Here is a 15,544-nt window from a genome sequence, read left to right on the forward strand (position 1 = left end):
TTCCTCCTCTCTCTCTCTATCCCTCTCTCCTCTCTCTCTCTAAACTCTTTATCTTCTTTCCGTCTCTCTCCTCTCTCTCCTCTCTTTCTTGGCTCTCTCAGGTATGACTCCAAGCGTGTGGTTCAGCAGCTACGAGCCTGTGGTGTTCTGGAGACTATCCACATCAGTGCCCAGAGCTACCCTTCCAGGTGAGACCATTTGCATTAGAACAGGTGAGACCATCTATGTACATCAGTACAGGTGAGACCATTCAGATTAGCACAGGTGAGACCATTCAGATTAGCACAGGTGAGACCATTCAGATTATCACAGATTAAACCATTCACATTAGTACAGGTGAGACCATTCAGATTAGCACAGGTGAGACCATCTTCATCAGTACAGGTGAGACCATTCAGATTATCACAGGTGAGACCATCTTCATCAGTACAGGTGAGACCATTCAGATTATCACAGGTGAGACCATCTTCATCAGTACAGGTGAGACCATTCAGATTATCACAGGTGAGACCATCTTCATCAGTACAGGTGAGACCATTCAGATAAGCACAGGTGAGACCATCTTCATCAGTACAGGTGAGACCATTCAGATAAGCACAGGTGAGACCATCTACATCAGTACAGGTGAGACCATCTTCATCAGCACCGATGAGACCATTCAGATTAGTAAAGGGTGAGATAATCTTCATCAGTACAGCTTAGATCAGAACAGCCAATCATTTGTTCTCTCCTTAGAAAGACGATCAAATTGCCAACTCAATAAACACAGAAATGTTTCAGAAGGAATTTATCAAGGATGATACTGTATTATGTCATGATTGATGTCCATGTAGTGAATGTTACTGTAAATGTCATGATTGATGTCCATGTGGTGAATGTTATTGTATTATGTCATGATTGATGTCCATGTGGGGAATGTTATTGTTGACCTCAGGTGGACCTACACAGAGTTCTACAGCCGCTACAGTATCCTGATGACACAGACAGAGCTGCTTGTGAACGAGAAGAAACAGACATGCAAGAGCGTGCTGCAGAGACTCATTCCTGTGAGGAGCTGCTCTCCTTCTCTCACGTCTCTTCTCCTCTTCTCTCCTCTCCTCTCCTATCCTCCCCTTCCTCTCCTCTCTCCTTCCCTCTCCTGTCCTCCCCTCTCCTCTCTTCTCCTCTCCTTTCCTCTCTCCTCCCCTCTTCTCTTCTCTCCTCTCCTGTCCTCTCTTCTCCTTTCCTCTCTCCTCCTCCCCTCCTCTCTTCTCTCTCCTCGCCTCCTTCTCTTATCCTCTCTGTTCCCTCTTCTCTCCTTCCCTCTCCTCTCTTCTCCTCTCCTCTCCTCTCCTCTCCTATCCTCCCCTTCCTCTCCTTCCCTCTCCTGTCCTCCCCTCCCCTCTCCTCCTCTCCTTTCCTCTCTCCTCCTTCCCTCCTCTCTTCTCTCTCCTCTCCTCCTTCTCTTATCCTCTCTCTTCCCTCTCCTCTCCTCTCCTCCCCTTCCTCTTCTCCTCTCCTTCCCTCTCCTCTCCTCCCCTCTCCTCCCCTCTCTCTCCTCTCCACTTCCTCTTCTCTCCTCTCTTACCCTCTCTCCTCTCATCTTCTCTCTTTGTTCATTCATCCATCTCTTTTATTCCCCCATCTCTCTCTCTCTCTCTCGTCTGGCCTCATTCTTCCTGTTCATTCATCCGTCTCTTTCACTCACTCATCCCGCTTGTCCTCCTTGTCTCATTCTGTCTGTGCAGTCATGCAGCTCTTACTCTGTTTTCCTTTTATTCGGCGTATGTGTCCTGACCTCATGGTCGACCATCCAGCTCCTCTCTGCTGGGGTCTGTTCCTTCATATCCTGGAAATGATAAATCATTGGATGGAAAACATACTTTGCCAATAAATAATTCTAATTCTAATTCTATAAAGCTTATCCAGCTCTTCTGCTGTTGGTTCCTCTGTGCCATATAACTGTAAACTCAGAACACGTAAACATGTACTTGTTTGTGCATTTTAACTCTCTAAGATTGACGTACCTGTACATTTGAACACTCTAGTCTAGACAGCATAGCAGTCCGTAGTCTTTGGGTGTTGCCTCTTTTTTTACAGAGTACATGGACTGCAGTTATACACTTCTTTTAATTATTTCAATGACCACAACAAACAATGCTAGTGTTTTGGAATGCCATTTAGTTGTAGTGCAAGGTGAGACAGTGTGTCTTTCTGCTGTGAGGTGAGAGAGTGTGTCTCTCTGCTGTGAGGTGATAGAGTGTGTCTCTCTGCTGTGAGGTGAGAGAGTGTGTCTCTCTGCTGTGAGGTGAGAGAGTGTGTCTTTCTGCTGTGAGGTGAGAGAGTGTGTCTCTCTGCTGTGAGGTGAGAGAGTGTGTCTGTCTGCTGTGAAGTGAGAGTGTGTCTTTCTGCTGTGAGGTGAGAGTGTGTCTTTCTGCTGTGAGGTGAGAGTGTGTCTGTCTGCTGTGAGGTGAGAGAGTGTGTCTCTCTGCTGTGAGGTTAGAGTGTGTCTCTCTGCTGTGAGGTGAGAGAGTGTGTCTCTCTGCTGTGAGGTGTGAGAGTGTGTCTTTCTGCTGTGAGGTTAGAGGCTGGAGGTCAGAGGTCACCATACCCCACCCCTGCATGTCTGTGTGGTTTTGTGGCCATATTAAGTTTCCACAATCTCTCACCTCCTCTTTTCTGCAGGTCTCTGACCAGTAAAAGTTTACAATCAGTCCTCTGACACTCTGACCTGAGAGAGTGTGTATTTGTGCTGTGTGGTTAGAGAGTGTGTCTTTCCCCCCCCCCCCCGCATGTCTGTTTGGTTTTGTGGCCTAATTTAGTTTCTCACCTCCTCTTACCTGCAGGACTCTGACCAGTACAAGTTTGGCCGCACCAAGATCTTCTTCCGGGCGGGCCAGGTGGCGTACCTGGAGAAGCTGCGCCTGGACCGCCTGAGGGGGGCGTGCATCACCATCCAGAAGCACGTGAGGGGGTGGAGGCAGAGGCGCAGGTTCCTCTGCATGAGGAGGGCCGCCATCACCCTGCAGCAGTACATCCGCGGACAGAAAAGTATCAGGTCTGTCTCTGTGCTGTGATCACTGGTCTGCCCCTATGCACTAATCTCTGGTCTGCCTCTGTTCAGTGATTGGTCTGTCTCTGTGCTGGGATTGGTCTGTCTCTGTGCAGTGATCACTGGTCTAACTCTGTGCAGTGATTGGTCTGTCTCTGTGCAGTGATTGGTCTGTCTCTCTGCAGTGATTGGTCTGTCTCTCTGCAGTGATTGTTCTGTCTCTGTTCAGTGATTGGTCTGTCTCTGTGCAGTGATCACTGGTCTGTGTCTGTTCAGTGATTGGTCTGTGTCTGTGTAGTGATTGGTCTGTCTCTCTGCAGTGATTGGTCTGTCTCTCTGCAGTGATTGGTCTGTCTCTGTGCAGTGATTGGTCTGTCTCTCTGCAGTGATCAGTGATTGGTCTGTCTCTGCAGTGATTGGTCTGTCTCTCTGCAGTGATTGGTCTGTCTCTCTGCAGTGATCACTGGTCTGTGTCTGTTCAGTGATTGGTCTGTGTCTGTGTAGTGATTGGTCTGTCTCTCTGCAGTGATCAGTGATTTTTCTGTCTATCTGCAGTGGTCAGTAATTGATTGTCCTTTTCTTATCTCGGCTGTTCCAACAGGCAAAGCGTGACGGCTGCGGCCCTCAAGCAGGGCTGGGCTGCCATGGTGATACAAAAGCATTGCCGTGGTTACCTTGTGCGAAAGATCTACCAGCTTGTCTTGGCTGCCACGGTGACCATCCAGGCTAACACCAGGGGGTGGCTTGCCCGCAAACACTACAAAAAGGTGCTTTTGGATAAAATAGTAATGCAATATCTATCTATAAATCCAGAAATCTCTGTGCGTCTGTCTGTGTGTCTGTCTCTGTCTGTCTGTCTGTCTGTCTGTCTGTCTCTCAGTCAGTCTGTCTAGGGCGTATCTCCCTGACGTTAGTTACGTTAGTTATGAGATTTCGCATGTAGCTTACGCATGTCATGAACCTGTGCATCCTTGATTTTGAAGATTTCTGAATTCATAGTTCGCGACATATTTGTATTTTATCGTTTGCCGTAGGCACTATGGGTAGTGAGGCACTATGGGTAGTGTAGTAATTCAGAGAAAGAGGGGCGGACCCGCGCGACGTGAATGATGTCATAGTCATAGAACAGTCGTCGTCATAGATGTTACCCCAGCTGATGCGTATGGGCCTGGCATGTAACCAACTCTCATTACCATGCATAATTCCTACGGGCACTGCACTAGTTCTAATAATAGCAGAAAACAAGAACAGAGTCAAAACTTGTCATTATAAATTTGTGTTTATCTATACATTTCTCCTATGTATTTACAACATGAGTCTGTGTAGTATTTACAGTCATCACACATAAATGTTAGTAGTTTATTTAGTGTGTGTGTGTGTGTGTGTGTGTCAGCATTGAGTAAGTGTATGTCAATAAGTGTGTGTGTTGGTGTGCTGCTGGTCCCCAGCTGGTGGAGGAGCAGAAGGCGGTGGTGCTGCAGAAGTACGCTCGGGCCTGGCTCGTTAGACGCCGCTTCCAGACCCTGCGCCGCCTCCTGGTCAACGTCCAGCTCTCCTTCCGGGTGCAGCAGCTCAGGAAGAAGCTGGAGGAGCAGGTACTCCCTCCATTCCCGTACCCACTCCCACTCCCTCTCCCTCTCCCACTCCCTCCACTCCCATTATGTTTCTGCTATTATGCAAGAACTGGTGGATAACTCAGTTGATTAATTAACTTGGACTGTGGCAGAGAACCGTGTAATACAAAGTGCTCTAAATATTTATCTGGTTTGGAATCATTTCCTGTTGATTGACTGAGCCATTGTTGGGTCCTTTCTCAGGGTAAAGAGAACCGAGGCCTGATGGAGAGGCTGTCAGGTTTGGCCAACGCCCACTCTCACGGATTGGACAAGCTGCACGCACTGGAGGCGGAGCTGAGCAAATCAGCCAATGAAAGAGCATCCTTAGAGAAGCAGGAGAAGAGGACCAAGGAGGAAGCCAATCAGGTCAGTAGTGGTCAGAGGGCAGCTGTGTGAGATGGCCCTCTTCCGCTATGTAGCCAAGATGGCGCCCGTTTAGGACGAGAAGTGTCCATCATTTCACACAGCTTTTTTTTACCGTTTTCAGTGCGCAATCCGGTTACTTTCAGTGCCCTGAATTCTTCTGGTTCTGTCAGTGTGAGCACCGCTGATAGTCAGTGCTTGAAGTGCACAAGCAGGTGGTAATAGACACGGCCTCTGTGTGGTTTAAGCCCATTTCCTGTGAAATAACATGGCGTGGTTTATGCCCATCAGGTGAAATAACATGGCGTGGTTTATGCCCATTTCCTGTGAAATAACATGGCGTGGTTTATAACAATCAGGTGAAATAACATGGCCTGGTTAATGCCCATCAGGTGAAATAACATGGCGTGGTTAATGCCCATTTCCTGTGAAATAACATGGCGTGGTTTATGCCCATCAGGTGAAATAACATGGCGTGGTTAATGCCCATTTCCTGTGAAATAACATGGCGTGGTTTATGCCCATCAGGTGAAATAACATGGCGTGGTTTATGCCCCTCAGGTGATCACCCAGCTCCAGAATCAGAACGCCAGCCTCGGGGAGGAGAAGAAGGCCGTGGAGATCAGGTTCACTGAGAGCACTCAGGAAATGAGAGGTGTTAGGTTTGATCTTTCTCCTCTCCCCATCAGTGCTAATTTGGGTAGTTTATGGTTATGTTGTATTTGTGCTGACGAATGTCTTTAACCTTCTCGCTGTCACTGTCTCCGTATGAAGCCAAGTTCAGTGAGCTGCAGAGGAAACTACAAGTGGGCCTGGAGAACGAGGAGAGGTTAAGAAAGTAAGAGACCACAGCGCCTGATAACCTGCTTTAGACCCTTAGGGCATAATAACCAGCTACAGACCCTTAGGGCTTAATAACCGGCTACAGACCCTTATGGCATAATAACCTGCTACAGACCCTTAGGGCTTAATAACCTGCTACAGACCCTTAGGGCTTAATAACCTGCTACAGACTCTTATGGCATAATAACCTGCTACAGACCCTTAGGGCTTAATAACCTGCTACAGACCCTTAGGGCTTAATAACCTGCTACAGAGCCTTAGGGCTTAATAACCGGCTACAGACCCTTATGGCATAATAACCTGCTACAGACCCTTAGGGCTTAATAACCTGCTACAGACCCTTAGGGCTTAATAACCTGCTACAGACCTTTAGGGCTTAATAACCTGCTTTAGACCCTTAGGGCATAATAACCAGCTACAGACCCTTAGGGCTTAATAACCGGCTACAGACCCTTATGGCATAATAACCTGCTACAGACCCTTAGGGCTTAATAACCTGCTACAGACCCTTAGGGCTTAATAACCTGCTACAGACCCTTAGGGCTTAATAACCTGCTACAGACCCTTAGGGCTTAATAACCTGCTACAGACCCTTAGGGCTTAATAACCGGCTACAGACCCTTATGGCATAATAACCTGCTACAGACCCTTAGGGCTTAATAACCTGCTACAGACCCTTAGGGCTTAATAACCGGCTACAGACCCTTATGGCATAATAACCTGCTACAGACCTTTAGGGCTTAATAACCTGCTTTAGACCCTTAGGGCTTAATAACCTGCTACAGACCCTTAGGGCTTAATAACCGGCTACAGACCCTTAGGGCTTAATAACCTGCTACAGACCCTTAGGGCTTAATAACCTGCTACAGACCCTTAGGGCTTAATAACCGGCTACAGACCCTTATGGCATAATAACCTGCTACAGACCCTTAGGGCTTAATAACCTGCTACAGACCCTTAGGGCTTAATAACCGGCTACAGACCCTTAGGGCTTAATAACCTGCTACAGACCCTTAGGGCTTAATAACCTGCTACAGATCCTTATGGCTTAATAACCTGCCTTAGACCCTTAGGGCTTAATAACCTGCTTTAGACCCTTAGGGCTTAATAACCTGCCTTAGACCCTTAGGGCTTAATAACCTGCTTTAGACCCTTATGGCTTAATAACCTGCTACAGACCCTTAGGGCTTAATAACCTGCTACAGACCCTTAGGGCTTAATAACCGGCTACAGACCCTCAGCTCGGAATCAGTACACAGAACTTTAACCTTCATTCACTAAATAGTGGCGTACACTTTGGCTCGGCAGGATCGCAGAGAACAATCTAGAACTCCAGAGGGATGATTCCGGCCGAGAGGTGGAGGCGGTGAAACTGGAGAACCGGATTCTGCGCGAGGAGAAGTTCCGGCTTCAGGCACAGCTGGAGGAAGAGAAGCAGGTGAACGAGGACCTTCAGGAGCAGGTCGCACAGCTCACCAAACACGTCAAGGTAAGGTCAAAGGTCACAGGTTTGCTCAGTGTGTGTGTGTGTGTGTGTGTGTGTCAGGGATTAAAGGCATGCCCACTGAACTGGAAGAGATGTTTAATAGGCTTTTATGTTACTTTCACCAGATATTATTTTTTTGTGATTAATTTTTTATTGACACCATTAATGCAGTAAAGACATTCATGTAGTTAGGACATGCAAGACAAAAGTATGTCAGAACATTAATTACATTTATCACCCGGTGTACCTGTCATCAGTCTTAAAGATGTTTTGTGTTTTTGAGGTGTTGCCTGAGTTGCGTAAAGATCTCCATAACCTCCAAACCCAGAAGAATGAGCAAGAGAGGAGAGCGAGGGAGCAGACGCACCAGGCTAAAGGTTATGACCTTTCACAATGAGCCTCATCTCAAAGAGATTTACTTAACCTTAAACGAATCTGTGTATCGATGAAGAAAATATGATTTTCTAAGGGAAAATGTGACAGTAAACACTGTGAGAACTCCTGCTTGTGTGTTTCTCATTAGTGAAGATGAATTTGATCACCAGACAGCTTCTGGGTGACAGGATTACTGAGGACATCCTGTGAGTACTCATTTTCATAGCTTCTTTTCAATGACTCGTGAAGCAGGTGTAGTTTCTCACAGGCCTGGTGTCTTTGCTCACGCAGATCAACAGCAGACTCATCAGAGGACACAGAGGACGATGGCAACCTTCTGTTTGCTTTTGAAGGCCTCCAGAAAGCAACCAGGTCTCCCCTTTTTCATGGACTTCCTTATTATAGCCTCTGTGTTGTTTCCCATCATATCTGATGCCTCCATCACCACTGGGGCATGTTACCATGGTGATAATGATGTGAACTCCAACCAACCTCCCTCCTTTTCATCATGGGGTTGGGGCTCATCTGATCATTAGTGCTATCTAGTTGTTTGTGCGTTTGTGCAGGGTGATAGAGGCCTCATCTGGTGTGTGTGTGTGTGTGTGTGTGTGTGTGTGTGCAGGGTGATGGAGACCCAGCTACGGGAGCAGAAGGAGGGCTTTGAGAGTCGGGTGGAGACCGTGAGCTTCAAGATGGAGCACCTGCAGCGGGAGAATGAACAGCTGCAGAAACTCTTCCAGGAGAAGAACGACGTGAACGAGAACATTCGTCAGGAGGTGGCCCGACTCGCTGCTGAGAACATGGTGCGCAGTGTGTGTGTGTGTGTGTGTGTGTGTGTGTGTGTGTGTGTGTGTGTGTGTGTGTGTGTGTGTGTTTGTGTGTGTTTGTGTGTTTATGCAGGAGGTGGCCCGACTTGCTGCTAAGAACATGGTGCGCAGACTCACTCCAGACCTGTAGAGGGCGCTAAGGCAGAGAATTACCTTTAGAGTTTTGAAATGCATTCAAACTTTTAGAGGGCGCTGTTCTTATCACTCAGGCAGAGGTTCTTATGACCTATTACGACCTATTATGCTTTTAAGTTTTCCCTTTTTTTTGTGTGTTACAGAGCTTTTTGTGCATGTAAACAGTCTGCAACGTTACAAAGCCCAGAGTACACTCCAGAGGGGGTAATTCCCTCCCATAGAAACCACTTTTCTCAGCTACCTGAAACGCCTCGTATGAAAGGAAAAGGGCTTGAATTCCAACAAGATAACGCAATCTCGGAACCCAATCCCTATTGCCTGCCTATCTGACCAATCAGAGCACACTGGGCTCATCGTGAAGGGGGGCGTACACAGGAGCTCTAAGAGAGTGTTTCATACAGAGGGTGAATAGAGATCTACAGTGTGAGAAGAATAAAGTGTTTGATGTGCTGTATGGAGAGGTAGTGAATGTGTGTATCTGTGTGTGTGTGTGTGTGTGTGTGTGTGTGTGTCATGTCAGGTGATCCCTGAGCTGAAGCAGCAGGTGAGTGAGCTGCACAGACAGAAGCAGGAGCTGGAGACCCAGCAGAAAGAGCAGACCAGTCAGATGATGGGTAAACACACACACACACACACACACACGCGCACACACACACTCACTCACACTCACACGCGCACAAACACCAACCCACGCACACATACACACGCAGCCAGGCACACACACACACACACACACACACACACACACACACACACACACATATTGACATTCCCCCTTCACACACACACACAGACTAACATACCCTCACCCACACACTAATACTCACACACATATACTAACATACGCCCCCCCCCACAGACTCACACACATACAGACTAACATACTCATGCACACACACTCAAACATATATACTGACATACTCCCCCACCCCACACACACATTCAAACTATCTTGAAGCTTATGAAGTTGTTGGCAGGCTTTCTTCCAGATTGTCATGGAATGTCTGTGGTTTCTCTCCCCTTTAAAGGCCACGTTGAGGAGGTGTCAGCCAAACTCCAGGGTGACCTTGAGGAAGAAAGCTCCCGGTGCAGGTCACTACACCCCTCTGATCCTTTGAAGTGTGTGACCCTCTTGTGTGTAACATCTGACTGTAGGAGTGTCTGTGTGTGTGTGTCTGTGACTCTTCTATGTGGGTGTGTGTAAGGATCCTGTGTGTTACGTCTGACAGTAAGAGTGTGTGTGTCTGACTCCTATCTGTGTGTGTGTGTGTGTGTGTGTGTGACTCTCCTGTGTGTTTGTGACTCTCCTATCTGTGTGTGACTCTCCTGGATGTGTGTGTAACTCCTATGTGTGTGGTTGCAGGCTGTTTGAGCAGCAGCTGGAGGAGGTGGAGTGGCAGAGGGAGGAGCTGCAGAGGAGGCTGGAGGAGGTGCAGGAGGAGAAGGAGCAGCTGCACAAGCAGCAGCAGGCAGAGCAGGAGGCCAAGAGCAAACTCAGACAGGAGGCGTCCCGACTCAACGCAGAGAACATGGTGTGTGTGTGTGTGTGTGTGTGTGTGTGTGTGTATGTATATGTGTGTGTGTGTGTGTGTGTGTGTGTGTGTGTGTATATGATAGATAGATAGATATATAGATAGATAGATAGATAGATAGATAGATAGATAGATAGATAGATAGATAGATAGATAGATAGATAGATGGATACTTTATTAATCCAGAGGAAGATGTAGTGTGTGTGTGTGTGTGTGTTTGTGTGTGTGTAGCGTTCAGACTCACTGTGGAGAAAATGGTGTGTGTGTAGTGTTCAGACTCACTGCGGAGAACATGGTGTGTGTGTGTGCAGTGAATGTGTGGATGTGCACCTTTGTGTATGTATGATATTAAATCCACATGTAATGACTTCACCTTTTAGGAACTGCAGGAGCAGCTGGACATGAAGGAGAGATCAATAATGAAGCTGAAGGACCGCGTTAGATCCCTGCAGCCTCCAGACAAGGGTAAGAGTCTGGGGTCTCTCCCTAACATTAGTAAGAGTCTGGGGTCTCTACCCAAAATGAGAAAGAGTCTTGGGTCTCTACCCAACATTAGTAAGAGTCTGGGGTCTCTCCCCAACATTAGTAAGAGTCTGGGGTCTCTCCCCAACATTAGTAAGAGTCTGGGGTCTCTACCCAACATTAGTAAGAGTCTGGGGTCTCTCCCCAACATTAGTAAGAGTCTGGGGTCTCTCCCCAACATTAGTAAGAGTCTGGGGTCTCTACCCAACATTAGTAAGAGTCTGGGGTCTCTACCCAACATTAGTAAGAGTCTGGGGTCTCTACCCAACATTAGTAAGAGTCTGGGGTCTCTACCCAACATTAGTAAGAGTCTAAAGGTCTCTACCCAACATTAGTAAGAGTCTGGGGTCTCTCCCCAACATTAGTAAGAGTCTGGGGTCTCTCCCCAACATTACTAAGAGTCTGGGGTCTCTCCCCAACATTAGTAAGAGTCTGGGGTCTCTCCCCAACATTAGTAAGAGTCTGGGGTCTCTACCCAAAATGAGAAAGAGTCTTGGGTCTCTACCCAACATTAGTAAGAGTCTGGGGTCTCTCCCCAGCATTAGTAAGACTCTTGGTATCTCTACCCAACATGAGAAAGAGTCTGGGGTCTCTACCCAACATTAGTAAGACTCTTGGTATCTCTACCCAACATGAGAAAGAGTCTGGGGTCTCTACCCAACATTAGTAAGACTCTTGGTATCTCTACCCAACATGAGAAAGAGTCTGGGGTCTCTACCCAACATGAGAAAGAGTCTGGGGCCTCTACCTAACACGATTAATACTCTTGGGGTCTCTACCCAACACGAATAAGAGTCTGGGGTATCTACCCAACACAATTAAGAGTCTGGGTCGTCTACCTGAATAACAGCACTTTCATGAATTTCTTCCTTCAGCCAATCAGAAAGCAGTGCCTGCTGTGCCCAAAGAGTACCTGGGGATGCTGGAGTACAGAAGGGAGGATGAGCCTAAAGTCATCCAGAACCTCATCCTGGGTTTGTATAGAACAGCTCAGTCTCTTTAGAAGCATCCAGAACCTCATCCTGGGTTTGTACAGAACAGCTCAGTCTCTTTAGAAGCATCCAGAACCTTGTCCTATGTGATGTGTGTGAACTAGCCATCTCTATTAAGTGATGTAGTAATGGCCAGTGTAGTGAGTACATTATTTTGACTGTATGATATGAGCAAAGGTCACATCTATAAGAGTAGAACTGAATGCAGTCAAATAGAGTGCAATAAGTGTACAGAACATGAATTAGGGGAAAAAATGTTGAAGGCAAACCCTGTCTTATATCAGTCAAAGTAGATACTCAGTCCTGTCTCGGTTTAAAGGCCCAGGCTTGTTTAGGAGTCTAAACACACTCGCGCCTGTGGTGATCTTCTGTTGTCTGGTCTTCCCCTCCATACACACAAACACACACACATACAGGCCTGAGGCCCAGAGGGGTGGTGGTGAACATGATCCCTGGACTGGCGGCACACCTGCTCTTCATGTGCGTCCGTCACGCCGACTACCTTAACGACGGGGCCAAGCTCAAGTCCCTGATGCACGCCATCATCACCGGCCTCAAGCAGGTCATCATGGTGAGCTCATAACACCACACTTTATGGTTACAACACCACCCTCTATGGTAACAACACCATGCTCTATAGTTACAACAGCACTCTCTATGGTTACAACACCACGCTCTATGGTTACAACACCACGCTCTATGGGTACAACACCACGCTCTATGGGTACAACACCACGCTCTATAGTTACAACACCACTCTCTATGGTTACAACACCACTCTCTATGGTTACAACACCACGCTCTATGGTTACAAGACCACGCTCTATGGTTACAAGACCACGCTCTATGGTTACAAGACCACGCTCTATGGTTACAAGACCACGCTCTATGGTTACAAGACCACGCTCTATGGTTACAAGACCACGCTCTATGGTTACAAGACCACGCTCTATGGTTACAAGACCACGCTCTATGGTTACAAGACCACGCTCTATGGTTACAACACCACGCTCTATGGTTACAGCACCACCCTCTATTGTTACAACACCATGCTCTATGGTTAAAACAGGCTCACAAGTGCATTAATATCTACATAGTTTAACTTTATTATTTTAAGAGATGCCTGTTTTAAAAAAATGCATGTTTTTTTTTTACCAGTGATTGAATCTGTTTGAAAGGTTTTTGAGATCTGTTGTGTGTGTTCAAGATCAGGAACAAAGGCACTATATTTGTTTGTGTTCACGTGTACAGGACCATCAGGAGGACTTTGAGGTGCTGTCCTTCTGGCTGTCCAACACCTGCCACCTACTCAACGGCCTGAAGCAATACAGCGGAGAGGAGGTGAGAGTCCCTCAGTGTTTGGGTCAGTGTTACTGTCAGCAATGAGGTTCGTGTTAGATCTAGTGTTGCTGTCAGCGATGAGGTAAGTGTTAGATCTAGTGTTAGAGTTAGTGTTATGAATCAGTACAGTGTTGAAAAGGTACATTATGAATTGATACAGTGAAGGGAGGTACGGTCTCTGAATTGACACATTTGATAGTCGCCATTTTAAATCCAAGAGACGGATGAGTTTGATGTTGTGTTTTTCCTGACAGGAGTTCATGAAGCACAACACGCCCCGGCAGAACAAAAACTGCCTGACGAACTTTGACCTTTCGGAGCACAGGCAGGTCTTCAGTGACCTCGCCATCCGCATCTATCAACAGTTTATTGCAGCCATGGAGAAGGTTCTCACCCCTATGATCGGTATGGGGACATTCAATGTCAAATCAACAAGGGGTTCCCACTTCAAATATGTATTTATTTCCTGGTAGAAGTCATGGTTGAAGATGAATGAATATGATGGAAACAAATATAGAGATGAATAAAGAAATATTAAGAAAATATAGAGTAAAATATAGAAACATTAGAACCACTGGGGATTTAGGGGGAGGGAGGGTATTTCAATTATAGAGCGCGTGTGTGTGTGTGTATATTTATGTGTGTATTTATGTGTGTATGTGTTTGTGTATGTGCGTGTTTGTGTATGTGTTTGTGTGTGTAGTCCCTGGCATGCTTGAACATGAGAGTCTGCAGGGCATCTCGAGTATGAAGCCCTCAGGCCTGAGGAAGCGCTCCAACAGTGTGTGTCCGTCCGAGGAGACGGCAGAGGCGTGCAGTGTGGGCTCCATCCTCCAGCTGCTCAGCGGTTTCCACGGCACCATGATGCAGCACGGCATGGACCCCGAGCTCATCAGGCAGGCCGTGCGGCAGCTCTTCTACCTGCTGGGCTCCACCTGCCTCAACAGCATCCTGCTCCGCAAGGACATGTGCTCCTGCCGCAAGGGCATGCAGATCAGGTACTCACCACAGGGGGGCGATAGAGACATGCTGATCAGGCACTCACCACAGACGTGCAGATCAGGTACTCACCACAGGGGGCGATAAACATGCAGATCAGGTGCTTTTCACAGGGGGCGATACACATAGACATAGATTATATACGTCTATGACGATACAGGCATGCAGTGTGACTGTGTGTGTGTGTTGGCCTGACTCAGGTGTAACATCAGTTACCTGGAGGAGTGGCTGAAGGAGAAGGGTCTGCAAGGATGCAGCGCCATGGAAACGCTTCTGCCCCTATCCCAGGCCGCCCAGCTCCTGCAGGTCAACAAGACGACCGACGGAGACGCTAAGGAGATCATGGACAGGTGCCCTGAGCTCTCACCTGTGCAGGTAAGCAGCCAAGCTGGCTCAGATCCCCCAGTGGTGAGTCCGCAGTCGAGGCTGGAGGCGTAGAGAATGAACTGACCCCTGGTCTCATGTGTCTGCAGATCGTAAAGATCCTCAACTCATACACACCTATTGATGACTTTGAGAAGCGGGTGGCCGCATCGTTTGTGCGTAAAGTTCAGGTGAGGCAAAAGTATCTTACTGAAAGAAACTCCAGTGATGTGCTGTGTGTGGTGTACTGGTAGTGTGTATCTAAAAGAACGCTGCTCTTGGTCTCCCTGGTGTCAGTGTTTGTGGTGTGCTGTGTGTGGTGTGTTGGTAGTGTGTGTCTATAAGAATGCTGCTCTTGGTCTCCCTGGTAACAGGCACTGCTGCAGGAGCGTGAGGGTTCGGCTCAGCTCATGGTGGACACGCAGTATCGCTTCCAGGCCACGTTCCCCTTCAGTCCCTCCCCTCAGGCTCTGGAGCTGCTGCAGGTTCCCTCCAGTCTGCACCTCTCCTTCCTCACCCGGATCTGAACTAACCCTCACAGTCTTCACCTCTCCTTCCTCACCCGAATCTGAACAACCCTCCAGTCTGCACCTCTCCTTCCTCACCTGGATCTGAACAACCCGCACAGTCCCGAAGAAAGCCCCAGACCCCTCTCACTGACACCGTCCCACCAACACCTCCCATGAACCCTCAGCCCTTCCCATCACCCCTTTAACATCTCTCAATAACCCTCCGCCCCTCCTATTAACCCTCCAGCACCAACACCACCTCACCAACACCACCTCACCAACACCACCTCACCAACACCACCTCACCAACACCACCTCACCAACACCTCTCCTCACCAACACCACCTCACCAACACCACCTCACCAACACCACCTCACCAACACCACCTCACCAACACCACCTCACCAACACCACCTCACCAACACCTCTCCTCACCATCACCTCCTCACCAACACCTCCTCACCAACACAACCTCAGCTCAGCTCAGGTCATCCTGCTTGGCCAAGTGCATTTATCAGCTCAGATGGCGCTAGAAGGCCAGGGATGTTCAGGAAGTCTGGGTATCACTGGAGTATGGTGATGATGTTGTTTCACACTGTTGCACACTAG

General features: G+C 47.9%; 1 protein-coding gene across 1 annotated transcript in view; it reads left to right on the forward strand.

Moving 5' to 3' along the window:
* myo5c (myosin VC) overlaps positions 1-14,952 on the forward strand; it is a gene marked incomplete at both ends in the record, with an annotated part of 24,438 nt that extends 9,486 nt beyond the window's left edge. The window contains 25 exons of the mRNA XM_080846859.1: positions 102-188; positions 935-1,046; positions 2,826-3,037; positions 3,633-3,798; positions 4,480-4,626; positions 4,849-5,013; positions 5,572-5,665; positions 5,785-5,848; positions 7,162-7,342; positions 7,623-7,716; positions 7,863-7,920; positions 8,006-8,086; positions 8,337-8,517; positions 9,197-9,290; positions 9,705-9,768; positions 10,040-10,208; positions 10,589-10,673; positions 11,606-11,704; positions 12,139-12,293; positions 12,974-13,063; positions 13,318-13,468; positions 13,767-14,061; positions 14,263-14,437; positions 14,536-14,616; positions 14,800-14,952. Of these exons, the coding sequence (XP_080702985.1) occupies positions 102-188; positions 935-1,046; positions 2,826-3,037; positions 3,633-3,798; positions 4,480-4,626; positions 4,849-5,013; positions 5,572-5,665; positions 5,785-5,848; positions 7,162-7,342; positions 7,623-7,716; positions 7,863-7,920; positions 8,006-8,086; positions 8,337-8,517; positions 9,197-9,290; positions 9,705-9,768; positions 10,040-10,208; positions 10,589-10,673; positions 11,606-11,704; positions 12,139-12,293; positions 12,974-13,063; positions 13,318-13,468; positions 13,767-14,061; positions 14,263-14,437; positions 14,536-14,616; positions 14,800-14,952 (3,253 nt within the window). The remainder of the gene's footprint in view (positions 1-101; positions 189-934; positions 1,047-2,825; positions 3,038-3,632; positions 3,799-4,479; positions 4,627-4,848; positions 5,014-5,571; positions 5,666-5,784; positions 5,849-7,161; positions 7,343-7,622; positions 7,717-7,862; positions 7,921-8,005; positions 8,087-8,336; positions 8,518-9,196; positions 9,291-9,704; positions 9,769-10,039; positions 10,209-10,588; positions 10,674-11,605; positions 11,705-12,138; positions 12,294-12,973; positions 13,064-13,317; positions 13,469-13,766; positions 14,062-14,262; positions 14,438-14,535; positions 14,617-14,799) is intronic.
* Positions 14,953-15,544: the final 592 nt, after the last annotated feature.

The sequence above is a fragment of the Sprattus sprattus genome (assembly GCF_963457725.1).
Source record: "Sprattus sprattus genome assembly, chromosome: 11".
Lineage (NCBI taxonomy): Eukaryota > Metazoa > Chordata > Actinopteri > Clupeiformes > Clupeidae > Sprattus > Sprattus sprattus.